We start from the raw sequence: 27577 nt of genomic DNA, 5'->3' as shown, positions 1-27577 counted from the left end.
AAGCGCAGGGTCAGGTAGGCAGGCAGAGCTTCAGAGGCCTGGTCTACACTATGCATTTAAACTGATTTTAACAGCGTTAAACTGATTTAACACTGTACCCGTCCACACTACGAGGCCCTTTATATCGATATAAAGGGCTCTTTAAATCAGTTTCTGTACTCCTCCCCAACAAGAGGAGTAGCACTAAAATCGGTATTACCATATCGGATTACGGTTAGTGTGGCCACAAATCGACGGTATTGGCCTCCGGGCGGTATCCCACAGTGCACCACTGTGACCGCTCTGGACAGCAATCTGAACTCGGATGCAGTGGCCAGGTAAACAGGAAAAGCCCCGTGAACTTTTGAATTTCATTTCCTGTTTGCCCAGAGTGGAGCTCTGATCAGCACGGGTGGCGATGCAGTCCCAAATCCAAAAAGAGCTCCAGCATGGACCGTACGGGAGATACTTGATCTGATCGCTGTATGGGGAAACAAATCTGTTCTATCAAAGCTCCGTTACAGAAGACGAAATGCCAAAGCGTTTGAAAAAAAAATCTACAGGCTTCACAGTGTTGCGTGACAAGCGTAACGGGAAGCCAGAGACTCAAATGGACACTCATGGAGGGAGGGAGGGGGAACTGTGGACTCCAGCTATCTCACAGTCCCCAGCAGTCTCCGAAAAGTATTTGCATTCTTGGCTGAGCTCCCAATGCCTGTAGGTTCAAACACATTGTCTGGTGTGGTTCAGGGAATAGATGGTCAATTTACTCCCCCCCCCCCCCGACGTGAAAGAAAAGGGAAATAAAGCGTTTCTTGACTTCTTTCAATGTCACTTTATGTCTACTGAATGCTGCTGGTAGACGCGATGCTGCAGCAGTGAAGAGCAGTATCCACTCCTCTTCCCTGCCCGGTGGAAGACGGTGCAGTAGGACTGGTAACCGTCCTTGTTATCAACCCGTGAGTGCTCCTGGCTGGCTTCAGGTGAGGCTGGCCGGGGGCGCCTGGGTGAAAATAGGAATGATTCTCGGTCATTCCCAGTAGATGGTACAGAACGGCTGGTAACCATCCTCATCATAGCAACTGGGGGCTGAGCCCCCTCCCTTTCCTGCGTAAAGAAAAGATTCTGTACTGCCTGGACTATCATAGCAGCGGCATGCTGGGCTCCTCTCCCCCGCACTGCTTAATGTCCTGCCTGAACTGTCATAGCACCGGGAGGCTGCCTCCCCCTCATTTTATCTCACTAACAAGTCACTGTTTCTTATTCCTGCATTCTTTATAACTTCATGACACAAATGGGGGGGACACTGCCACGGTAGCCCAGGAAGTTTGGGGGAGGAGGGAAGCAACGGGTGGGGTTGTTCCAGGGGCACTCCCCGTGAATGGCATGTAGCTCATCATTTTTGCGGGATCTGACATGGAGCAGCTGTGCTCTCTGATACACTGGTTATCTAGTACACTTGCCCCATATTCTAGACAGGACTGACTCTATTTTTAGAAACCATAAAGGAGGGATTGACTCAGGGAGTCATTCTCAGTTTTGCCTTTGCGCCCCTGGCCGATCTCAGCAAGGGGCACCCAGGATAGCAGCAGACAGTACAGAACGACAGATAACCGTCATCTCATTGCCAATTTACACCGGCAGCAGACGGTACAGAAAGACTGATAACAGTCTCTGCTATCATGCAAAAGCAAATGAATGCTGCTGTGTAGCGCTGGAGCATCGCCTCTGCCCGCGGCATCCAGTACACATACGGTGACAGTAAAAAAAAAAGCTGAACAGGCTCCATGGTTGCCGTGCTATGGCGTCTGCCAGGGCAATCCAGGGGAAAAGAGTGAGAAATGATTGTCTTCCATTGCTTTCCTGGAGGAAGGAATGAGTGATGACATTTACCCAGAACCACCCGCGACAATGATTTTTGCCCCATCAGCCACTGGGCTCTCAACCCAGAATTCTAAGGGGCGGGGGAGACTGCGGGAACTATGGAATAGCTACGGAATAGCTACCCACAGTGCAATGCTCTGGAAATCGACGCTAGCCTCGGACCATGGACGCATACCGCCAAATTAATGTGCTTAGTGTGGCTGCGTGCACTCGACTTTATACAATCTGTTTTATAAAACCAGTTTATGTAAAATCGGAATAATCCCTTAGTGTAGACGTACCCAGAGTCTCAATGCTTGGATGAGACGATGGTGTAGAGAGGAGGGGTTTACGTTCATTAGGAACTGGGGAAACTTTTGGGATGGGGGGAGCCTATACAGGAGAGATGGGCTCCACCTAAACCAAAGTGGAACCAGACTGCTGGCACTAAACATTAAAAAGGTTGTAGAGCAGTTTTTAACCTAGGAGATGGGGGAAAGCCGACTGCTGCAGAGGAGCATGTGGATCGGACACAGACTTCTCTTAGGGGAGAGTCTGATGATAGGGAATCTCCAGGTTACAGTCAGGAACAGAGGATGGAAGAGGATAATGTAAGGGCCGGATCAGATGATAAACAGTCAAATAAAAAAGAATCTGGCACATCAGATAAGGGCAGACAAATAAATAGAGACAAGTTTGGTTTTTTTTTAAAGTGCTTGTACACAAATGCTAGAAGTCTAAATAATAAGATGGGTGAACTAGAGTGCCTTGTGATAAAGGAGGATATAGATATAACAGGCATCACAGAAACCTGGCGGACTGAGGACAATCAATGGGAAACAACCATTCCGGGGTACAAAATATATCGGAAGGACAGAACCGGTCATGCAGGGGGAGGAGTGGCACTATATGTGAAAGAAAATGTAGATTCAAATGAAGTTAAAATCTTATGCGAATCCACATGTTCCATAGAATCTCTATGGATAGAAATGTCATGCTCTAAAAAAAATATAACATTAGGGATCTATTATCGACCACCTGACCAGCATAGTGATAGTGATGATGAAATGCCAAGGGAAATTAGAGAGACTATCAAAATTAAGAACCCAATAATAGTGGGGGATTTCAATTATCCCCATATTGACTGGGAACATTTCACTTCAGGACAAAATGCAGAGATAAAATTTCTCAATACTTTAAATGACTGCTTCATGGAGCAGCTGGTATGGGAACCCACAAGGGGAAAGGCAACTCTAGATTTAATCCTGAGTGGAGCGCAGGAGCTGGTCCAAGAGGTAACTATAGCAGGACCGCTTGCAAATAGTGACCATAATAGAATAACATTGAACATCTCTGTGGTGGGAAGAACATCTCAACAGCCCAACACTGTGGCATTTAATTTCAAAAGGGGGAACTATACAAAAATGAGGGGGTTAGTTAAACAAAAGTTAAAAGGTACAGTGACTAAAGTGAAATCCCTGCAAGCTGCATGGACGCTTTTTAAAGACACCAAAATAGAGGCCCAACTTCAATGTATACCCCAAATTAAGAAACACAGCTAAAGAACTAAAAAAAAGCGACTGTGGCTTAACAACCATGTGAGAGAAGCAGTGAGAGATAAAAAGACTTCCTTTAAAAAATGGAGGTCAAATCCTAGTGAGGCAAATAGAAAGGAGCATAAACACTGCCAAATTAAGTGCAAGAGTTAATAAGAAATGCTAAAGAAGAGTTTGAAGAAAGGCTAGCCAAAAACTCCATAGATAATAACAAAATGTTTTTTTAAGTACATCAGAAGTAGGAAGCCTGCTAAACAATCAGTGGGGCCCCTTGATGATCGAAATACAAAAGGAGCGCTTAAAGACGATAAAGTCATTGCGGAGAAACTAAATGGATTCTTTGCTTCAGTCTTCACGGCTGAGGATGTTAGGGAGATTCCCAAACCTGAGCTGGCTTTTGTAGGTGACAAATCTGAGGAACTGTCACAGATTGAAGTGTCACTAGAGGAGGTTTTGGAATAAATTGATAAACTCAACATTAACAAGTCACCGGGACCAGATGGCATTCACCCAAGAGTTCTGAAAGAACTCAAATGTGAAGTTGCAGAACTATTAACTAAGGTTTGTAACCTGTCCTTTAAATCGGCTTCGGTACCCAATGACTGGAAGTTAACTAATGTAACGCCAATATTTAAAAAGGGCTCTAGAGGTGATTCCGGCAATTACAGACCGGTAAGTCTAACGTCGGTACTGCGCAAATTAGTCGAAAAAATAGTTAAGAATAAAATTGTCAGACACATAGAAAAAGAAACGAGCAATAGTCAACATGGTTTCTGTAAAGGGAAATCGTGTCTTACTAATCTATTAGAGTTCTTTGAAGGGGTCAACAAACATGTGGACAAGGGGGATCCAGTGGACATAGTGTACTTAGATTTCCAGAAAGCCTTTGACAAGGTCCCTCACCAAAGGCTCTTACGTAAATTAAGCTGTCATAGGATAAAAGCGAAGGTCCTTTCATAGTTTTAGAACTGGTTAAAAGACAGGGAACAAAAGGTAGGAATTAATGGTAAATTCTCAGAATGGAGAGGGGTAACTAGTTCCCCAAGGGTCAGTCCTAGGACCAATCCTATTAAATTTATTCATAAATGATCTGGAGAAAGGAGCAAACAGTGAGGTGGCAAAGTTTGCAGATGATATTAAACTACTCAAGATAGTTAAGACCAAAGCAGATTGTGAAGAACTTCAAAGAGATCTCACAAAACTAAGTGATTGGGCAACAAAATGGCAAATGAAATTTAATGTGGATAAATGTAAAGTAATGCACATTGGAAAAAATAACCCCAAATAGACATACAATATGATGGGGGCTAATTTAGCTACGAGTCAGGAAAAAGATCTTGGAGTCATCGTGGATAGTTCTCTGAAGATGTCCACGCAGCGTGCAGAGGCGGTCAAAAAAGCAAACAGGATGTTAGGAATCATTAAAAAGGGGATAGAGAATAAGACTGAGAATATAGTATTGCCCTTATATAAATCCATGGTACACCCACATCTCAAATACTGTGTACAGATGTGGTCTCTTCATCTCAAAAGAGATATTATAGCACTAGAAAAGGTTCAGAAAAGGGCAACTAAAATGTTTAGGGGTTTGGAGAGGGTCCCATATGAGGAAAGATTAGAGACGCTAGGTCTCTTCAGCTTGGAAAAGAAGAGACTAAAGGGGGATATGATAGAGGTATATAAAATCATGAGTGATGTTGAGAAAGTGGATAAGGAAAAGTTATTTACTTGTTCTCATAATACAAGAACTAGGGGTCACCAAATGAAATTAATAGGCAGCAGGTTTATGCAGCGCACAGTCAACTTGTGGAACTCCTTACCTGAGGAGGTTGTGAAGGCTAGGACTATAACAGTGTTTAAAAGATAACTGGATAAATTCATGGTGGTGAAGTCCATAAATGGCTATTAGCCAGGATGGGTAAAGAATGGTGTCCCTAGCCTCTGTTCGTCAGAGGATGGAGATGGATGGCAGGAGAGAGATCACTTGATCATTGCCTGTTAGGTTCACTCCCTCTGGGGGGCTATCTGTCGGTAGACAGATACTGGACTAGATGGACCTTTGGTCTGACCCGGTATGGCTGTTCTTATGTTCCATGTTAAATAGGTCTCTTATGGCCATTTTAAACAGAGCTCTAAGTAAAGTCACATGGCTGCACCATGAGACATGGTGGACAGTGCTAATCAGGACTTCCAAACAGGCAGGGACACAATGTCTGCTGCTGCCCCTTCACTTAAGAGGGTGCAAACTCTCTCCAACACCACTGGGAAGAGATGCTAGACCCTACTTTCTTCCCATTCTTTAAAGGTGACCCGCACTCAGGGCTGGCCTTACCATGAGGTGAACTGAGGTGGCCACCTCAGGTGCCAAACTGTGGCAGGGCACCACTAGGACCCGGAGTGTAGAAAAATTGTATCTGCTGCTCATGCATATGTATTCTCTCTGCTCTAGATGCACAGAGATGGTGGAGTGCTGCGCTGCAAGAAGGAGCACACAAGAGACATAACAAGCAGGCGAGAGAATAACAGAAAGCAGCAGGAGCTGCAGGGAGAAAAAGGAGGAGGAGCCTGTCAATAACCTTGTCCCAGGTTTGGACCTTAGCCACTTTAGCTCAGCATGGTCAGTTTGTAGTTGGAACCGCCGTCCCCAAACATATGGGCGTAGCTTTTCCAGGGCGTACACAATGGCGTAGCATTCCTTTTCACTGACTGACCAGTGACTTTGCCTCTCAGACAGTTTCTTGCTGAGAAACACGACAGGATGGAAGTTGTGAGCCATTGCTTCCTGCATGAGAACTGCTCCTATACCACGCTCAGATGCATCCGTGGTTACTAGGAATGGCTTGGCAAAGTCCGGGGCCCTGAGCACAGGGTTAGACATGAGCATCGCCTTAAGTTGGGTAAAGGCCTTTTGACACTTATCAGTCCACATAACTGCATTTGGCTGGGTCTTTTTGGTCAGGTCGGTCAGTGGGGCAGCGATTTGGCTGGAGTGTGGTACAAATCGCCTGTAGTACCTGGCCAAGCCTAAGAAGGATTGGACCTGTTTCTTTGACCTTGGGACAGGCCACTTTTGGATAGCATCCACCTTGGCCTGTAGGGGGTTTATGGTTCCTCGACCCACCTGGTGCCCCAGGTAAGTCACTCTGTTTTGGCCTGTTTGACACTTTTTGGCCTTAACAGTTAGTCCAGCCTGCCTGATGCGCTCAAAGACTTTTTCCAGGTGTAATAGGTGTTTGGGCCAGGAGTCTGAAAAAATGGCCACATCATCGAGGTAGGCAACTGCATATTCTCCCAGTTCTGCTAGTGGACCATCTACCAGCCTCTGGAAGGTGGCGGGTGCATTTCGAAGGCCGAAAGGAAGGACATTAAATTCATACACCCCCGCATGGGTGACAAATGCTGACCTCTCCTTGGCAGGTTCATCTAGCAGTACTTGCCAGTACCCCTTGGTTAAGTCTATTGTAGAGATGAACTGGGCACGTCCCAACTTCTCCAATAACTCATCGGTGCGTGGCATTGGATAGTTGTCCGGACGAGTTACAGCATTTAGCTTACGGTAGTCCACACAAAAGCGTATTTCCCCATCTGGTTTGGGTACCAGAACCGCTGGAGATGCCCATGCACTGGTAGATGAGCGGATTATACACATCTGTAGCATGTTGTGGATCTCCCGTTCTATAGCAGCTTGGGTATGAGGAGACACCCGGTAGGGTGGGGTTCTAATTGGGTGAGCATTACCTGTGTCAATGGAGTGGTATGCCCGTTCAGTCCATCCTGGGGTGGCTGAGAACAATGGGGCGAAGCTAGTGCACAGCTCCTTGATTTGTAGCCGCTGCAGACGTTCCAGGGTGGTTGAGAGGTTCACCTCTTCCACGCCACTGTCTTTTTTCCCTTCATAGTAGACACCGTCAGGCCACTTAGCATCATCTCCCTGGACTGTAAACTGACAAATCTATAAGTCTCTGGAATAGAAAGGCTTGAGAAAATTAACATGGTACACTCTGGGCTTTAGTGAGGAATTGGGAAATGCTATGAGGTAGTTCACAGTTCCCAGGCGCTCTTGGACCGTGAATGGCCCTTCCCATGATGCTTCCATTTTATGGGCCTGTTGCGCCTTCAAGACCATAACCTGGTCTCCTACTTTGAAGGAACGTTCTCTGGTATGTTTGTCATACCAGGCCTTTTGCTCTTCCTGAGCATCCTTTAGGTTTTCTTTAGCAAGGGCTAAAGAGTGTCGGAGGATGCTTTGTAGGTTGCTTACAAAGTCCAGAACGTTAGTTCCTGGAGAAGGCGTAAACCCTTCCCATTGCTGCTTCACCAACTGTAATGGCCCCTTAACCTCGTGACCATACACAAGTTCAAACAGTGAAAACCCTAAACTGGGATGTGATACAGCCCTGTAGGCAAACAGCAACTGCTGCAACACTAGGTCCCAATTATTGGAGTATTCGTTGACGAATTTACGTATCATGGCCCCCAAAGTTCCATTAAACCTTTCCACCAGGCCATTGGTTTGATGGTGGTACGGGGTGGCAACCAAGTGTTTCACCCCATGCGTTTCCCACAGTTTTTGCATGGTCCCTGCCAGGAAATTAGATCCTGAATCAGTAAGGATGTCGGAGGGCCAACCTACCCTGGCAAAAATGTCTGTTAGGGCCAGGCACACAGTGTTAGCCCTGGTGTTGCCTAGAGCTACTGCTTCCGGCCATCGGGTAGCAAAGTCCACGAAAGTCAGTACTTACTGCTTTCCTCTGGGCGTCTTTTTTGGGAAAGGACCCAGAATATCCACAGCTACTTGGTGAAATGGGACCTCAATTATGGGGAGTGGCTGGAGAGGGGCCTTGACCTGGTCTTGAGGCTTTCCCACTCTTTGGCATACCTCACAAGACCGGACATACTTGGCAACATCCTTGCCCATCCCCTCCCAGTGGAAAGACTTCCCTAACCGGTCCTTGGTTCTGTTCACCCCAGCATGGCCACTGGGATGATCATGGGCTAAGCTTAGGGGCTTCCCCCGGTACTTAGTTGGAACCACCAACTGTTTTTGCGGCTGCCATTCTTCCTGGTATCCACCAGAAAGAATCTCCTTGTATAAAAGTCCTTGGTCTATAACAAACCGGGATCGATTAGAAGAGCTGAGAGGCAGTGGGTGCTCCGTGCCGCCGCCCAAGCTTTCTGAAGGCTGTCATCTGCTTCCTGCTCAGTCTGGAACTGTTCCCTTGAGGCTGGAGTCACCAGTTCTTCCTCAGACTGTGGACTTGGGCTTGGTCCTTCTGGAAGCGATGTAGGTGATGGGGTTGTTTCCGTTGCTGGTGAACCACTCTCCGCTGGTGCACCTGAGGGTATTTCAGGCTCTGGCTGAGCCTTTTGGGTATGGCTGTCTGTTGCTTCTGCCAGTTCTGGCTCGCTGGTGCCCTTTGGCGTTGAGTTTGAAGATGTGGTTGCAATTGCTGGTGCTCGTTGCTGTTCCAGTTCCGGGCCTGGGACTGGAGGTGCTGTGGCTGTTTCAGTGGTTGGCATGGAATCCGGGTGCACTACCTCTGTCTGGGTCTCTGCTAACACAGACGGGGCCCCTGTGGACGGCTCAGGAACAGGAATGGGTCTGGAAGCTTGCCTGGTTTGGCTACGTGTAACCATTCCCACTCGCTTGGCCTGCTTCACCTGGTTGGCCAAGTCTTCCCCCAGTAGCATGGGGATAGGATAATTGTCATAGACTGCAAAAGTCCACATTCCTGACCAGCCTTTGTACTGGACAGGCAGTTCAGCTGTAGGCAAGTCTACAGCTTGTGACATGAAGGGGTAAATTGTCACTTGGGCCTTTGGGTTGATGAATTTGGGGTCTACGAAGGATTGGTGGATAGCTGACACTTGTGCCCCCGTGTCTCTCCATGCAGTAACCTTCTTTCCGCCCACTCTCAAATTTTCCCTTCACTCCAAGGGTATTTGAGAGGCATCTGGGCCTGGGGATCTTTTGGGTGATGGTGGTGTAATGAATTGCACTCGGATGGCATTCTTTGGACAGTTGGCCTTGATATGTCCCAGTTCATTACACTTAAAGCATCTTCCATCTGATGGGTCACTGGGCCGAGGTGAGTTACTGGAGACTGGTGAGGTGGAAGAATAGGGTGTCTGTGGCGTTACTTGGGTTGTATGTGGGGTCTTTGGCTGTCCTCGATTGTAGGGTTTATGGTCGGTGTGCCCCCTGGGGTATTCGTTCCCCTTGACAGTAGCTTTCTTGCTTTCTGCCACTTCCATCCATCTGGCTCCAATCTCCCCCACCTCGGTGAGATTTTTGGGTTTTCCATCTTGTATGTACCATGTTATGTCCTCAGGAACACCATCCAAGAACTGCTCCATTTGTATGAGGAGGTGCAGTTCTTCCAAGGATTTAACATTGTATCCTGATATCCAGGCCTCATAATTTTTCCCAACGTAGTAGGCGTGTTTGGGAAATGACACATCTGGTTTCCACTTTTGGATTCTGAAACGCCGACGAGCATGATCCGGCATTATCCCCATTCTGTATCTGGCCTTGGTTTGAAAAAGTTTATAGTCGTTCATGTTCTCCTTAGGCATTTCAGCTGCCACCTCTGCTAAAGGTCCACTGAGTTGTGGCCTCAATTCTACCATGTACTGGTCTTCAGAGATGCGGTACCCAAGACAGACTCTTTCAAAATTTTCCAAGAAGGCCTCGGTGTCATCACCTGCCTTGTAGGTGGGAAATTTCCTGTGCTGTGGAACCATCATTGGCGCAGGGTTGTTATGGTTGGCTGTGTTTTGCTTAGCCTTTTCTAATTCCATGGCCTGTCGGTGGGCTTCCCTCTGGAGTTCCAGCTGTTTTTGGTGGTCTGCATCTTTGGCTGCTTGCTCTCTTTTGTAGGCTGCCTCTCTTTCTCTTTCTCTCAGCTCCACCTCTTTTTGTCTTTTTTCCAGTTCTCGCCTGTGTTCAGCTTCTTTGATTTGTTCTTGGGCCCATTTTTGTTTTGGTAGGCATGGTTCCTGTTTTTTTGTGTTGGGGTGCCCTCCCGTGTTTATTGTATGAACTGCAGGCTCTGTTGCCTCCTGGGGTCTGCCTAGCAACAGTGCCTTTTTCCCCTTCTTCCTCTAGCTAATCTTTTCAATATAAAGTAAACCAGAAAAACCACTTTATTTGCATGTGTATAGTGCTGGTATTTGACTCCTAATGGGAGTGCTATTGTGTCACAAAAGACCCTTTTGTCACAGCTTAATGGTTCCTTGCTTAATATGCAAGCTAGAAACTGCAAGAGAGAGCAGAGAAAAAAAAATTCTCTCTGGTTCCCTTTAAAACCAAACTGTTTCTCTCTGCTTAAAAGCCCCTAGCAGAGCAAAGAAAAATATAATATTCCTACTGGCTTCTGGATTCTATCTATCCCACAAATGCTGCCACCATGTCAATACCTTAGTCCCAGATTTGGACATTAGCGTCCAAAATATGGGGGTTAGCATGAAAACTTCCAAGCTTAGTTACCAGCTTGGACCTGGTAAATCTGCCACCATCCAAAAAATTAGAGTGTTTTGGGGCACTCTGGTCCCCCCAAAAACCTTCCCTGGGGACTCCAAGACCCAAATTCCTTGAGTCTCACAACAAAGGGGAATAAACCATTTCCCTTCCCTTCTCCCCTCCAGGTATTCCCTCCCTGGGTTCCTGGAGAGATAAACAGAAGCAAACTCCGTGAATTTAAACAGAGGGATTCCACCCTCCCCGTTTCCAGCCTTGGAAAACAGAAGTACCGAGAGCTAATCTCTCTTCCCTCCTCACCCAGAGGGAATGCAAAGTCAGGCTAGTATATCTAACACACACAGATTTCCCCCTGATTTCTTCCTCCCACCAATTCCCTGGTGAGCACAGACTCAATTCCCTGGAGTTCCCCACTAAAGAAAAACTCCAACAGGTCTTAAAAAGAAAGCTTTATGTAAAAAGAAAGAAGAATACATAAAAATCGTCTCTCTGTATTAAGGTGACAAATACAGGGTCAATTGCTTAAAAGAAATATGAATAAACAGTCTTATTCAAAAAGAATACAATTCAAAGCACTCCAGCAACTACACACATGTAACTACAAAAAAACAAACCTATCTTTTTGTACTTACGACTGGGAAACAGAAGATTAGAAAGCAGGAAATAGAGAAATCCTTCCCATAGCCGAGAGGGACAGATACAAGACCAAGAACAAAGGACTCACACACAAACTTCCCTCCACCCAGATTTGAAAAAGTCTTGTTTCCTGATTGGTCCTCTGGTCAGGTGTTTCAGATTACTTCTTTCCAGGTGAAAGAGACGTTAACCGTTAGCTATCTGTTTATGAGAGAGCCTCTTAAGTACCTCTCTAGCACCCCCAAGAGCCTCGACTGATGAACACCAGCTTCTCAGGGAGCTTCTTGTTTCCTGCTGCTTTCCTGACTCACTTGAGGAAAACAGGCAGTCAGCTGAAGTAGTAGGAGCCAGTTAGGCCCTTAAGAAGCTGATATCTTCCCTCGCTCAGGCCCTGCTTATTTGTTTCCTTCAATTGAGTGTTGAGAGCCACTATAGCTGGCAGAGAACAGCAGTCATGAGTGAAAGAAGAAAACATCCCTCTGGGGCAGCATTCAGAAAAAGAAAGAAAGCAAAGGAAGCTTTTCTATCTAAGCAGGAAGGAGCTCGCCTGAGATACATAGACACAAATGTTCACGGTGAGCCTTCTGGCCACAGTGAGGATGTGAGTGGTGAGGAGATGCCTGATCTTCCAGTTAGTCAGAGTGCAGGTGACCTGGCAGCTACTGCAGCATCCATATCTCCATCTCAAATGGATGTAACCGTGCACATTCTTGAAGAAAAGTGTAGATCAGAGAAGAGTGCGGTGGAAGTGCAAGAAACAGCTGCTGCTAAGTTTAGTTCCTTAAGTCTAGATGATCCAGGAGTGTGGACCCACTTGAGCAGTAGCCTGAGGGACTTCCTTGTACTGCATAGGCCATAGCAAATAAAAAACTTCATGAAAATAGATGTTTCAATCCAACACATTACTGGTGTGAAATCCCCAATGGTGACAAAGTGGATAGGCCAGGGCTAATACACTCAAATACCGAGAATGCTGCATACTGTTTTTGTTGCAAACTCTTCCAATCTAATGTTCCAGCCACAATGGGTTTGTACTGGGGTGGATACTCACTCCAGCCCTGAGGGGCTTAAAACAGCCCGAGGAAAGAACTGTGGCAGCAGAAAAAAAGCCACTGGGTTGATTAGGGGAAGCAGGCAGAGTGGCAGGCGGTGGCCATACCTCAAACAGAGCCCAGCTGGCCCCTATATAAGAGACTGGGAGCTAGGAGCTCAGCAGTCTCTCTCTAGCTGTAGATGGAGATGGGCCGGGCTGCAGGGAGCTAGAGACAGGGTACCTGAGTGGAGCAGGGCTGGGGAAAGGCAGGGGAGCTGGGGAGCTCCAGCCTGGAAAGCCTCAGGCTGTGGCCTAGCATCATGCTAATAGGTACTGGGGGTTGCATAGGGCAGCCCAGAGGTAGGCAAAGGCAGCAGGTCCAAACCCCCCTTGCCAGTGATAAGTGGCATACACTTCAATCTGCCCCAGGGAATGGGGGCTAGTTGCTGACTGGCAGTAGCCTTACACTGAGGCAAAGTGGGGATGGGGGTGAGGGTTCCCCTAGGCGGGGAGTCTCCGAGACCAAGGGGTTACTTCCAGAGAGGCAGCACCCCAGAGATAGGGGCATGGGGGAGAGACATGGGGGCCAGCGGTAAGGTGGATCACCGGCCTGCAGAAGGCGCTTTGGAAGTTGGAGGAGCTAATTCCCAACAGAGGCCAGCAGGAGGCGCCACAGGGTGAATCCACATGCTTACAGGGTTCCACAGAAACAAAGGACTGGAAATATCTGGCTAGAAATCTGGCATGCCATGAGAAGACAGCAAATCACCAGAGAGCATTCCATAGGTGGAAAAAGCTTGAGATGAGATTAAGGTTAAAGGCCACCATAGATGATCAGCATCAAGAGAAGACTGCATCAGAGTCTCTCTACTGGCAAAATATTCTGAAAAGGCTCATTGCCATTGTGAAAATGCTTGCTACCCAAAACCTAGCATTGCGTGGCACATCAGATCAGCTGTATGTGCCAAACAATGGAAACTTCCCGAAAACTGTGGAGCTGATGGCTGAGTTTGAGGCAGTATTCCAGGAGCATCTAAGAAGAGTCACCACTCAAGAAAAATACACACACCACTATCTTGGAAAAATAATTCAAAATGAGATCATAGTTACTGGCAACAAAAGCGCCGTGGGGGGCGCTGTGCAGCTCGCTGGTCCCATGGCTCCGGTGGATCTCCCACAGACGTGGCTGCGGAGGGTCTGCTGGTCCCCTGGCTCCAGTGGACCTCCCACAGGCATGCCTGCGGATGCTCCACCGGAGCCGCGGGACCAGCAGACCCTCCACTGGCATGCCTGCAGGAGGTCCACCGGAGCCGCCTGCTGCCCTCCCAGCAACAGGCAGAGCGCCCCCCGCGGCATGCCACCCCAAGCACGCACTTGGCATGCTGGGGCCTGGAGCCGGCCCTGAGGGCAGTCAGGGGACAGGGAAGGGGGGGGGGGGTGGTGTGGGGGTTGGTCCTGGGGTGGGGGTTGGGGAGGGGGAGTCTCGGGGGGGCAGTGAGGGGACAAGGAGTAGGATGAGTCGGGAATGCTGAGAGGGGCAGTCGGGGGCAGGAAGTGGATAGGGGTCAGATAGGGGGCAAGGCCAGGCTGTTTGAGGAGGCACAGCCTTCCCTACCCTAAAGCTCATTCAGCAGTTTGAGGCTTGCAGACAGCTATTTAACAAAAAGAGCCAAACTGTTATCTTTTCCGTGGGGGAGGGATCACATGAAAAGAGCAATATCCTATACCACCTACCTCCTTCCCAGCCCTACCAAGGGAGACCCCCCCTCCCTTGCATTCCCCGAGGCTCCGGAGGGTTTAATTCAGTGGTTCTCAAACTTTTGTACTGGTGACTCCTTTCACATAGCAAACCTCTGAGTGTGACCCCCGCTTATAAATTAAAAACACTTTTTTATATATTTAACATTTATAAATGCTGAAGGCAAAGCGGGGTTTGAGGCAGAGGCTGACAGCTTGTGACCCCCAGTAATAACCTCATAACCCCCTGAGGGGTCTCGACCCCCCAGTTTGAGAACCCCTGGGTTAATTTAATGTTAGCACCCTATGTCCATTTACATGCATGTGCTATTTTGAGCATTTCAGTTTTCACCCCATAGGCTCATCTCAGATTCTGGAACAAGCTCAAATGCTCAGTTCATGGAGTATGTACATAAGCTATACGAAAGACAAACCCACAGTAACCGTCTCCAGTTTGTGAGGGACCCCGTGGAGCCAGTCTTTAGGAAACAGATACATTCACGGAGGTTAAGTCCTTTAATGGCTATTAGCCAGGATGGGTAAGGAATGGTGTCCCTAGCCTCTGTTTGTCAGAAGGTGGAGATGGATGGCAGGAGAGAGATCACTTGATCATTACCTCTTATGGGGCACTTGGCACTAGCCACTGTTGGCAGACAGGATACTGGGCTGAATGGACCTTTGGTCTGACCCAATATGGCCATTCTTAGTTTCTAAGCTAAATGAACCCAAAGTTATGGAGACAGATATGAGTCAAGGAAGCCAGAAAAGTATCAGAAACCTGGAAAAATCTCTGACTGGATGGGCTCAAGCATTTGGTCACCAGCTGAGGTGGTTCAAAAGTTTTGGATTTTTTTAAGCAGAATTTTTTTTTATTGTTTCTGCAAGCAGAGTCAGGATGAGCTCTACCCTAACATCTGGTGGTGAATTATGGGGAGTGTGGAAAGAATTTCAGGTATTTGCATTGGCACACCCACCCCACCTAGGATAGCCCACGGCAGCCTGGGATAGTTATTTTGACAGCTCTGGGATCTCCAATTTCTTTGTTATTGGGGCAGGAGGAAAAAAAAGTGTCGTCACCCTGATCATGTGAATGAGGAACCATGAGAGTGCTTTATGACAGAAATGACTCAACCTCAAATAAGTAGTATTTGCTAGACAAGGGACATGGGTTCCAAAACCCAGTGAATTGAGAGAAGTTGGGGACTGGTGTGTGTACCTGATGGTATGGGCCCCTTTTGAGGGCCTGGAACATCAATTGCACATTCTCCTCTCTCCACTGTTAAAGAGTAGAGCTAATTTTGATTCCATTAGGAGTCCTCCTAGAGGCTACCGAGCTGAATTCACGTTGGGCCAATGGTGCACCAGCACCAGGGCTCCCCTACTACAAGCTGAAATCACTAAAAGAGCTGAGCTGAGATCTCTGAGTGCTGTGTTAGCTAGTGGGAGAGCCTGAAGATCTATCACTAAGAGGCTGGCAGAGCGGAGCAGTTTGCAGCATGTTGGAGCAGCCCATGGAACAGTGAGCGGAGTGGAGCGGTTTGCAGGGACGGCTGGAGTGGCTCACGGGGCGGCTGGAGGAGCGGCACAGCTGGTGTAGTGGAGCTGGTTGTGGTGAAGGCTGCAGCAGAACTCCACGGAGAGGCGAAGCAGTTGGCCCTGGCCCAAGTAAGGTGCCCCTTAACACCCTGTGGGGGCTCCTTCCCCCATTTCCTCCCAGGCTGGGGGGTTAAAACTCTGCAGATAAACTTTTGAACTCTGGGGTGGCACTGATCAGAGACTTTCGGGTTGTTGGACTTTGGGGTGATTGGACTTAAGACCCTAAGGGGGAAAGGACATTGCCAAACATACTTGGAGGTGGGTTTTTTTGCTTATGGTTTGTGTTATAATCCTGTTTGTGGTGTTCCTCCAATGTGATGCCGCATTGTTTCTCTCTTTTATTAAAAGGATTTTGCTACACTCAGACTCCGTGCTTGCGAGAGGGGAAGTATTGCCTCCTAGGGGCGCCCGGGGGGGGTGGTGGTATGTAAGTGTCCCAGGTCACTGGGTAGGGGCTTGAGCCGGTTATGCATTGTGTTATTGAACCAGAACCCCTGGATACTGAACCCAGCCCTTGTTGCTGCCAACTCAGAGGGGCAGAAGGGTTACATTTTGGGGGGCTCGTCCGGGATCCCTGGGTCGGTACCCCTCGCAAGCACCAGTTGAGTGTTCCACTGTATTGGGAAATAATTGTGTTTATATTTTGAGGAAATTACTGTTTGTATAATGGCTAATATGTCAGGTTTGTTGGGCCCCAGTCCTGCAGCCTCTAGCTCAGGGGCGGCAGCCGCAGCCTATGATTAGGCATATATTGGAAGAGATTGTGTTGGCCTATGCTACGTCAAACTCTTGTTGTAAGTTAACGTTATTTGCTGGGGAAGAGGAGTTTGAACCCTGGTTGGAGCATACCACTGAAATGCTGCAGGAGTGGCTGTACCCAAGGTAGAAAAGCAAAGATGTCTAATAGAGAGCCTCAGTGGCCCAGCATTAGATGTAATTCGCACCCTGAAGCTCATTGACCCTGGGATCAGTGTGAAGGACTGCCTAGAGGCCCCTGATAATACCTTTGGGAGTGTAGAGGGCCCTGAAGACAGTTACTGTAAATTCCTTAATTCTCGACAGAAAAGGAGTGAGAAAATATCAGCCTATACACAGATGCTGGAGAGACTGCTTCAGAGAGCTGTTATGAGGGGAGCAGTGACTGCTGAGCAGATGGATCAGACCAGACTGGCTCAAGTTGTAAGAGGGACTCAGTATCAGAACCCGATCCTACTTCATCTCCGACTAAGAGAATGGCAGGAACATCCCCCAAGTTACTCCCAGCTGATAAAGAAGGTCAGGGAAGAAGAAGAAAGGCAGGCTGCCAGCGAGTGTTAGGAAGCCCAAACATTGGAACCAGCCAGCACAACACCACTGCAAATGGCCAGTGTACTGATGGTGAGCACCACAGAGGAACTTGCCCAACAAATGCAGGTCCTGATGGAACGGATAGCTGAGCTGCAAAGCATCATTGACCGAGCTAAGATTTCCAGGAATAAGGAGCCTCAGACTGTGTTGATAAAGAAGTCAGTATCTTGAGTCACCGTCACACCTCACCGAATGAGGAAAGGACACTTCTTTTGCTACCGGTGTGGTCAGGATGGGCACAGTGCTGCTAACTGCCATAAGGAAGAGAACCCCCCCTTAGTGTATGAAAAGCTGAGGATCAGTTGGGAGAGATCCATTAGCTGCCAGAAGGTCTGGGGACGGAGACCACCTAGGCCTACAGGATTTGAAGATTCCCCTAGAAGAGACCATCCACCTGGGATCCCTGCAGGACTGATAGGGCCTCGAGCAGAGGTCATGGTGAGGATTGAAGGGGCGGAGTATAAAGCCATGCTTGACACTGGATCTCAAGTGACCATTATATTTCAGTCATTTTACCAACAGATGCTTAGGCACCTGCCTATACAGGCACTGACTGGCATTGGTCTGTGTGGCCTCATCGTGGATGAATACCCCTATCAAGGGTATGTCACAGTGCACCTGGAATTCCCAGAGGAGGTTGCTGGGGTAAGGGAAGAAGTAGACACAGCTGCCTTAATATGCCCTGACCCAAAAGGGACCTCTGATGTGTCTGTGCTGATAGGGACCAGCTCCAGTCTCTTCCAGGTGCTCGTGGATTACTGCAGACAACGGGCTGGGGACCAGTACCCGAGTAACCTGATGATCCATATGCTTTGTGCTGAAGCCTATAGGAAGATTGAGAGCGCTAAAAAGGAGACATCTGAGCTACCGATTGGGGCACTGAAGTACATAGTGCCTGCAAGGACGGAGCAAGAAGTGCTTGTCATGAGTACCAGGCTGAAAGGCAATAAAGGGACATTAGCAGTGATAGAGCAGCTGGTTGAAGGAGAGCTCCCTGAAGGAGTGCTGGTCCCCAGTGGAGTCATAACCCTACCTGCTGAAGTCCAGGAAAAGGTGACTATACGGATTGCTAATGAAACAAGTAGAGATGTTGTGAAGCAAGGACAAAAGATGGCAGACCTCTTCGAGCCTGAATCAATTGTAAAACCCCAGTGTGAGACTCGAGTTCCAACACTAGACCCAGCAAAGTTTGACTTTGGAGATTCACCATTGTCCGAGGAGTGGAAAGATTGCCTGAGGAGGAAACTTTGTGAAAGATCCAAGGTGTTCTCATTGCATGAGTGGGATGTGCAAAAGGAGTAGAGCACAACATCAGACTACATGACTCTCGACCTTTCAGAGAGAGATGTAGGAGGCTTGCTCTCTCCAAGATGGAAGATGTGCGACAACAGCTTCAAGAGCTGGCTGCAAATGGCATCATTACAGAGTCCCGCAGCTCATACGCCTCACCCATTGTGGTGGTCCGTAAAAAGAATGGGAAAATCTGGATGTGTATTGACTACCGCACCCTAAACCGCCGTACTGTGGTTGACAAGTACACAATGCCTCGAGTCCAAGATGCCTTAGACTGTTTGCTGGGAAGCCAGTGGTTCTCTGTGTTGGATCTTCGGAGTGGATACTACCAGATCCCTCTGGGTGAAGAAGATAAGGAGAAGAAAGCCTTCACCTGCCTATTAGGGTTTTATCAGTTCAAACGCATGCCCCAAGGGATTTCTGGAGTAGCTGCCACATTTCAACGTCTTGTGGAGAAAGTTGTGGGAGACATGAATTTACTGCAAGTGTTAGTTTATCTGGATGACCTGATTGTGTTTGGAAGAACTTTGGAGGAGCATGAAGAAAAAGACTTCTTAAAGTGCTTGATAGGTTGGAGGATTATGGTTTGAAGCTTTCAACTGACAAATGCCAGTTCTGCAGGACCTCGGTGAAGTATGTGGGTCACATCGTGTCCCAAGAGGGTGTGAGTACTGATCCTGATAAAACAGAAGCACTCACTACATGGCCACGTCCAAGCAACTACAGAGAACTCAAGACCTTCCTTGGGTTTAGTGGCTACTACCGCAGATTTGTGAAAAACTATACTACAATTGTAAAACCCCTCAATGATTTACCAGGGGATATCAGTCCAGCAAGAACAAATCTCAGACCAAGAATAAAGGGCCTTCCATGCAGAGACACTATGGCCCCTTCGAACCCTTTGGGCCACGGTGGGATGAGAGATGTGAAAGGGCTTTTTGAGACATCATTACTTGCCTAACTCATGCCCCATCCTAGTATTTGCTGACCCAAGCAAGCCATTTATCCTGCATACTGATGCCAGTTTGGAGGGTCTGGGAGCAGTACTGTACCAGGAGGTGGAAGGCAAGTGTAAACCTGTAGCCTTTGCCAGCCGAGGACTGTCTGATAGTGAAACCCGCTATCCTACCCACAAGCTGGAGTTCTTGGCCTTGAAATGGGCCATCACTGAGAAATATCGAGACTACTTGTATGGTGCCCAGTTCCAGCTGTGGACAAACGACAACCCACTGACTTTTGTGTTAACAAGTGCTAAACTGGATGCTACAAGGCAAAGATGGGTGGCAGCTTTGGCTAGCTATGACTTCAGCATTCAATACCGATCAGGGAGAAGCAATGTAGATGCAGATGCATTGTCCAGGCGTCCACTGGCACCAGGAGTTGTTGTGATACCCACAGATGGAGTGAGAGCTATTTGTAGTGTGAGTCTCCGAGAGCTGGAGGCCCATGAGAGTCTTCATGGATGTGTTGCTGAAACTTTGGGCCTACCCCCTGAATGTGTGCCTTCTGCTTCAGTGAACTATATTGCTTTGGACCAATCTCCCTTGCCCATGCTCAATGCGGCTGACTGGCAGGAAGCCCAGCTGCAAGATATTGACATTCGTGATACACTACTTGCCAAAAGGGAGGGGTGAGGCCCAGCTGCGGTTGTCCCACCTACCCCAGAGGGCAAACTACTATTGAGAGAATGGACCAAACTAAAACTGATTCAGGGAGTGCTACACCGCATGACCACAGATCCTCTACAAAAGCAACGGAACCAACTAGTGCTGCCAAAAGAGTACAGAGCCCTGGCCATGAGGGCCCTGCATGATGACTGGACATTTAGGGATGGAGAGGACCCTGGAACTTATCCACAGTAGGTTCTATGGGCCCCGGATGGCTGAAGATGTTTGCATGAAATGTGAGACCTGCGCTTGATGTGTTCAAAGGAAAATTCTGCCCATGAGGGCTGCATATCTGAAGAACATCACCAGCAACAAACCTCTGGAGCTGGTTTGCATTGATTTCTTGTCTTTAGAAGTAGACAAGAGGAATATTGGAAACATTCTAGTAGTGATCGACCATTATACGTGATATGCGCAGGCATATCCCACACGTGATCAGAGGGCCACCACTGTTGCTCGAGTACTGTGGGAAAACTATTTCTCAGTTTATGGATTCCCAGCCCGGATACACTCGGATCAGGGACGAGACATTTATTTATACACACACAGTAAGCGGCAAATATTTGGCCACACATTTCTGAAACCCCAAACCATGTCCAGGGTTGGGCAGACTAATTTCAGCTTTTCCAGTAAAAAAAAACAAAGAATTTTAAAGGAAAGCAGACATTGTCCGTGATTTTTGTCTGCATTTTAAAAACCCCTAGTTTTTGATCTAAAAAGAGTTTCGACGCAAAATATTTGTCCAACCCTTTTAATGAGCTTTAGTGCCTTTTAGCACTAGCTGATGCTGAGAACCAGTGATACCTTGTAGAGGTTACTTGAAAAGAAGTTCTCAGAACTGGGTTTTTAAATCTTTATTTTTCCCAGGGCTGCCGGGGGGAGGCAGGGAGTGGGGCGGGGAAAGTGGGGAAATTTGCCTCGGGCCCCCCCATAAGAATATAGTATTCTATAGTATTGCAACTTTTTTATGGAAGGGGCCCCTGAAATTGCTTTGCCCCAGGCCCCCTGAATACTTTGGGCAGCCCTGGAAGTCAGTAAGATATTACTCTGTTATTCTGGACTGCACACCTGGCATACGGAACCAATGACTTTAATGGTGCGTTTTGTAACAACAACAGAACCTAGTGAAAACGTCCTTGCAATGATGACTGTCAGTGAGCATTTTCTAGAATTCACTGACATTGATACTACAGGAGCTGGTATGACCAATGTGCTTCTTAAGCTGGAAGATAGGGGAATTGTGATAACTGACATGAAAGGTCAGGGCTACGATAATGCTGCCAACGTGAGAGGAAAGAACAGAGGAGTGCAGACACTGATCCAAGAGTTAAACCCTCGAGCTTTTTTTGTCCCATGAACTTCTCATTCATTGAACTTGGTGGTCAGTGATGCAGCATCAGCTTCTAGTGAGGCTGCTGAATTTTTTAATACAATTCAAAGCATCTATGTATTTCTCTGCATTAACCCATCAATGGCAAATTTTGAAGCAACATCTGGGAACTTCCTCTCTGATACTGAAATCACTGAGTGACACACGATAGGAAAGTCGAGTGGAGGCAATAAAGCCCATCAAACAGCAAATTGGGAAGATAGCTAATGCCATAGTTGCCATTATGGAGGATAATGCTATGACAGGAACTGTTCTTGGGAGAACAGTGGCAGAGGGAAATGGAATCACCAGAAACATACATAATTTCAAATTTCTGTGTGGCTTGGTGTTGTAGCATGACATACTGTTTGAAATAAATGTTGTAAGCAAGAGACTCCAAGGTGTTGACCTTGATATATCTGGAGCAATGAAACAACTGGACAAAGCAAAGTCATACCTACAGTCTTACTGGTCAGATGAGGGATTTCAAAACGTTCTGAAGAATGCACAGAAGTTTGCAGAGGAACTTCACACTGAAGTTCTTTTCCCACCCATTCAAGAATACAAGAGTCACCGAAGATGACATTTTGATTACGAGGCACAGGATAATCCCATAAGAGACCCCAAACCATTCAAAGTTGAATTCTTTAACCAGGTGCTAGATTGTGCAATACAATCAGTTGAAGAACCTTTCATGCAGCTCAAGGAACACAGCAGTATATTTGGGATGTTGTATGATATTCCAAAACTCCTCACTATAACTGAAGACCTACACCAGCAATTCAGGGCACAGCAAGTGACACATGATGACATGCGCAATATTGATGCGAGTGATTTAGGTGATGAACTGAAAGCCCTTTCAAGATAACATTTCAGCAGGATCAACTCCAAAGGCTGTTCTAGAATATATGTGCACAAATAAGATGACCACCCTCTTTCCAAATGCTTGTATTGCTCTGCGCCTACTTAACACTTCCTATAACAGTTGTTGGTGGAGAACACAGCTTCTCCAACCTGAAATTAATAACACTTCTACACTCCACAATGACACAGGAGAGGCTGGTTGGCCTTGCAACCATCTCAACAACACGTGAGCTGGCCCAGACTGTTGACCTTCAAGAAGCAGTTCAAATCTTTGCAACCAAGAAGGCACAGAAAGCACCATTTTGATTATTCAAACAGATAAAAATGCCAGTGTTTACTATGCAGACAAGAAAAGTTACATTTTCTGTTCAGGCATTTGAAAGTTAAGTGTTACTTAACATTTTTGAACAAGGCATTTTAAGTTGTTAGTTCTCTTTATTGGGATAGGTAGCAGAGCAGTACCATGAGAGGAGAATAGGAAGAAAGCAAAATGAGACCTTTCAAAGTTTTGGCCCAAGTGAGGGGGAATGGGGGCATCATTTGAGCTCCCTGCCTCAGATGCCAAAATGTTGTGGGCCGGCCCTGCTTGCACTCCAGGACACTAGCAGGGAATACTCCCCATAATCAAGAAAATGTAAAGATTGCAATTATTATTATTTATTTTTATTGCAATAGTATCTAGAGAGGTCTTGAGCAGGTTGGCGACCTTATTGTACTAAACACTGCACAGACATAGGGTATGTCTATGGATCAGTGGGCAGCGATGGATCCAGAGAGTGTCGAATGATCACATCTAGTCTAGATGTGATCAATCAACCCCCGAGCGCTCTACCGTCGACTCCTGTAGTCCACCAGGTCAAGAGGAACAGGCGGAGTCGCTGGGGGAGCGTCAGCAATCGACTCACCGCAGTGAAGACACCGCAGTGAGTAGATCTAAGTACATTGAATTCAGCTACGCTATTCACGTAGCTGAATTTGCATAACTTAGATCAATTTCCCCCTAAACCCATGTAGACCAGGACATAGTCAATGACAGTCCCTTCCCCAAAGAGATTACAACTGTGCCCTGCTTCAACACAAAGGACTTAAGGGCAGCAGGGGAGATTCTTCACAACTTTCCCTCCACTATATACTTACTCAAAGGCCAAATACAGTGTGGCCCATTGCATTATACTATTTTTGTCATAAAATATCTACCATAAAATATACAAAAAGTACAACATGGCTGAGATAATGTGGCTCTTGAACCCATACATTTTGCATTCCTGGCTGCTTTTTCTGTCTGTGCAACCAGAATAAAATAGAATCCTGTGGCACCTTATAGACTAACAAATGTATTGGAGCATGAGCTTTCGTGGGTGAAAATAAAACAGTTATTTTGTAATCACTGTGCTGCGTATGTGTAAATTGTGTTTAAGCAGTCTATGCCCTCCATTTCCTTGATACTAGAAATGATTTCAGAAATTATTTTATATACTGAGTTTAATGCCTTTTCTTAGTGTGAACACAATCTCCACTTGCTGTATATGCTACACACATGCAGTAAGGATAACATATTCCTCAAATAAGAGAGAAAACAAGATAAATAGTGATTTCATCTAGACAAAGAGAACTAATGTAGCAGTTGAGAAACAGAACTACTTATAAGCTTCAGTGAATTTGCTGAAGCCTTTTCAAGGCTTACAATATTTATGCCACTGCAACTGACAAAGCATGTTAGAGTTCCAGGTCAGAATAAAAGCATAGGAAGGTAAATTTCACAGAGCTGGTGAAAATTTACAAGTTTTTCTACAATAACACATCTTTCCCTATGATGTTCAATGTTTGATCTAACATGCACAATGAAATAAAAGTGGTGAACACACATTCAATGTAGAAGAAGGATAAGCCTTTGTTAAAAATAGAAAACCAGCCATTTACTCAGTCCTGAAATTAGCTTTTTTTAAAAAAACTGATTTAGTCTGAACCTTGATTCTGAAATGATAGTCAAGAACAAAAACACAGAAGTAATTTGATGCAATTTTGTTCTCCTTTGATTAAGCAGTATAATTTTAAAACATCTTTTCTGCTAAAGTAATTGTAATTATATAGGGAGTGGGGAAGAAGACTGTGTTTGGCTTGTAGCTAAAATACAGAACTGGAGATTTGAAATCTATTCCTGGCTCTGCCACAGCCTTTAAATGTAACCTAAGGCACTTCACTTAATCTTTCTAAGTCTCAGTTTCCTGGCCTGTAAAATGGAAACAATGCAGTCCTACCCTCAAAGGAGTATTTAATATATTGGGCTTACTTTTGATCTCACTGCCAGTGTACATCTGGAGTTACAGTTGTTTGGAAAATTGGGTTTGTTTTTATGTATATTTTTGATGAAAATGAGAAAAAAATTCTTTTGTTGGAAGAACAAAAACCCAAACCTGGAACATTTTGGAGCTTTTCCCATACAAAAACCATGAACATTTTGAGGAAAGCAGATACTTTCTGATGAAATTATTGTTTAATCGAAAACCCAATGTTCTGTTGAAAAAAAGTTTTGATGGAAATTTTTCAACCAGCCCTAATCTGAAGTGATTGAAAGCTGCATCTGGTCCATTAATGTTTGTAAAGTGTTTTGAGATTGGTAGGACTAGAAGTAGAAAGTGTATATCAAATAATTTTTATTATTGTTACATATCAGAAATAGTTCATAAACTGAGAGCTCTTCAACACAGCTAGTATCTTTCTAGCTCTCTTTAACAGAAAAGGAGCACTGTTCAATGGAATTCAAATCCTTCAGTAATACTACACTTGTCTATTGAAAACTGAAAAAGTCTCCTGCTGACATAGCGACTGCCGCTCACAGAGGCTGGAGTAATTAAGTCGCCAAGAGAGCTCTCTCCCATCGGTTTAGAGCATCTACACTAGCAGCACTACAGCAGCGCAGCTGCATCAGTGCAGCTGTGCCAGTGTAAGCTCTCTAGTGTAGTCATAGCCTAAGAGCCTTCCTCTGTCAAGAAGAGAGAATTAACCTCTCTCTGTCAGCTTCCAGACTAGGATGGCCAGATGCTCAGTTTTCAACCAGAAAGTCCAGTCGAAAAGGGGACCTCACAGCGCCCGATCAGATCTACTGACTGGACACCAAAAATATGGTTACCGCAGGTAGGGAAGATGCCAGGTCACCACTCGCACCAACCCCATTTCAGTCAGGACTATCTCCTAGCTGTGTCGGCCAGCTGCAGCTCCCAGTCCCAGCTCCACAGGTGAGTCCCTTCTGAGCTGGACAGGAGGTGGGGGGAGGAAAGAGGAGAAGAGCAGCAAGTGATGGGGTGGGGAGGAAGAGAAGCAAACGGGGGGCAGGGCCTCAGGGGGAAGAGGCCCGGCCTGTGGGGCGGGGGGCTCGGAGCAGGGGCAGAGCCTCAGAGGAAGAGGCAGGCAAGGGAGGTTCTGGCACTTCTGCTGGAATGTCCAGCTGTTAAAAATTAAACCAAGTTGGCAACCCTAGTCCAGACAGGATTTCTATATTCTACTACTTCATTTTTGAAAAAAAGGAAGAAATAATTTCAGCTTTTAACAAGCATATACCTAAATGGCAGCATGAAATGACATAGCACATGTCTGCAGAACAGAATTTATTTATAAAATCATCATTGAAAATAAAAATAAATTTTAAAAAGTGTGATGCCTACTGTCAACTATCAAAAAGCTAATTTAGGAAACAGTGCTCAAGAAGGCCCAAGTTTATCCAAGGAATTAGTCATAAGCTAGGACAGCTCACAGTCCTAGGTAACGTCAATCATTAATTCCCAGGAAATCCTCCAAGATGAGATCATTATAGCTAATGTAACAGCTGGGGAGCAGGAAAGGGTAGGTAGTTTGTGTTTGTGAAACCACAGTGATCCCAACCCCCCTAGGGGGCAATGTTTTATGCTTCCCCTGCAGGTCACCTTTACATAGCATGTGTACCCAGGTGGGCAGCAGGAATGTGGGGTCCAGGCAGCCATCCCCAACATCATTTTTATGCAGCTTCCCCAAGATGAATGTGCTGAGGATGGTGCAGGCCTGATGGGATGGATGGCAACAGCAGGAGGGATCTATCCCTACCTGTCTCCTTCTCTTTTTTTTTTTTGGTAAGGTGGGGGCTGGGGTGGGGGAGAGATTTTGGTGAGTGTCTCACCATCACCTCAAGGTCACATCCACAAGCTAACAAATCGTTCTCTACAGTGTCATGGGAAGAGAAAATGTAAAAGATGGTGAGGTGCCAGGCAGTTTTAGAGATGACATCTGAATTCTGTTTTCAATCTCTGTGTTCCACTGTGGTTATAGTTCTCTAGCTCTTCTCGTTCTCAGCCATTCACAAACCTTCTGAAACTTCCCTGGTCTGACCCTTCTCAAAAATACTGTAGACATAAGGTCACAGTTTTCATCAAGTACATATGTGAGAATGACTATATTGGTTAGGCTGTCTGTCAGTATAATCTCTTTAGGACAAACACTCATTCTGGTGTCTCATGTGGGTCATAACTGCGGAGGTCGAAACAAAACAGGACATCAGTCTTAGCCACTCTGAAATTTTTAGCATAATAAGCCAGATCTTCAGGTGATTGAAATTGAAATACTCTATTGACTTCAATTTACCCCCAGCTGAGGATCTGGCCAAACATTTAAAAACCTTATAATGCAATTCCCCTTACCGTTTGCTGTAGGTCAGGTATTATAATTTGTATCACTAATGTGTTGCTCCTATTGTCTTCCATTCTGCTGCTTGGTTTCTCTGATGTAGCCCTGATAGTATCATAAATAGTTTCTTCTTTGGAGCTATCTGATTCAGATTCGACAGAATAATCTGAAAAGCTTTGTGCCATCTCATCTTCACTTGATGTTGGACTGCGAGGCATGTTCAATTTCTCTTACCTCATATGGCTATCAACACAAAACAGAAGACAAAGGCAAATTATAGGTAAAGTTTAAAACATGGTTCAGATTGAGGTTTTAGTGTATTTTTTAAGCTAATGTACACTTAACAATGAAGTTATCTGTTTTCTCCTACCTCTTTTTCCTCCCCCCATTTGTATGAGTTGGCAGAGTGCAATGGAAATAATGTGGTTAGCAGTTCACTAAAGAAAGAAGGGCAGGGGGGAAAGAGAGATGACTTTTCTTCCCCATCACACCCAATCTTCAAAA

General features: G+C 46.3%; 1 protein-coding gene across 4 annotated transcripts in view; it reads right to left on the bottom strand.

Moving 5' to 3' along the window:
• Positions 1-27577, bottom strand: part of SHANK2 (SH3 and multiple ankyrin repeat domains 2) — a 699708-nt gene that overhangs the window by 574232 nt on the left and 97899 nt on the right. For all 4 annotated transcript variants that reach the window (XM_030560099.1, XM_030560100.1, XM_030560101.1 and 1 more), the window contains exon 4: positions 27088-27316. In XM_030560099.1, coding sequence (XP_030415959.1) covers positions 27088-27291 — 204 coding nt within the window. In that variant the 5' untranslated portion in view covers positions 27292-27316. The remainder of the gene's footprint in view (positions 1-27087; positions 27317-27577) is intronic.

Source organism: Gopherus evgoodei, chromosome 4 (assembly GCF_007399415.2).
Source record: "Gopherus evgoodei ecotype Sinaloan lineage chromosome 4, rGopEvg1_v1.p, whole genome shotgun sequence".
In the NCBI taxonomy this organism is placed as follows: Eukaryota; Metazoa; Chordata; order Testudines; family Testudinidae; genus Gopherus; species Gopherus evgoodei.
The sequence above is the reverse complement of the archived record's forward strand: the minus strand, read 5'-3'. Positions and strand labels throughout refer to the sequence as shown.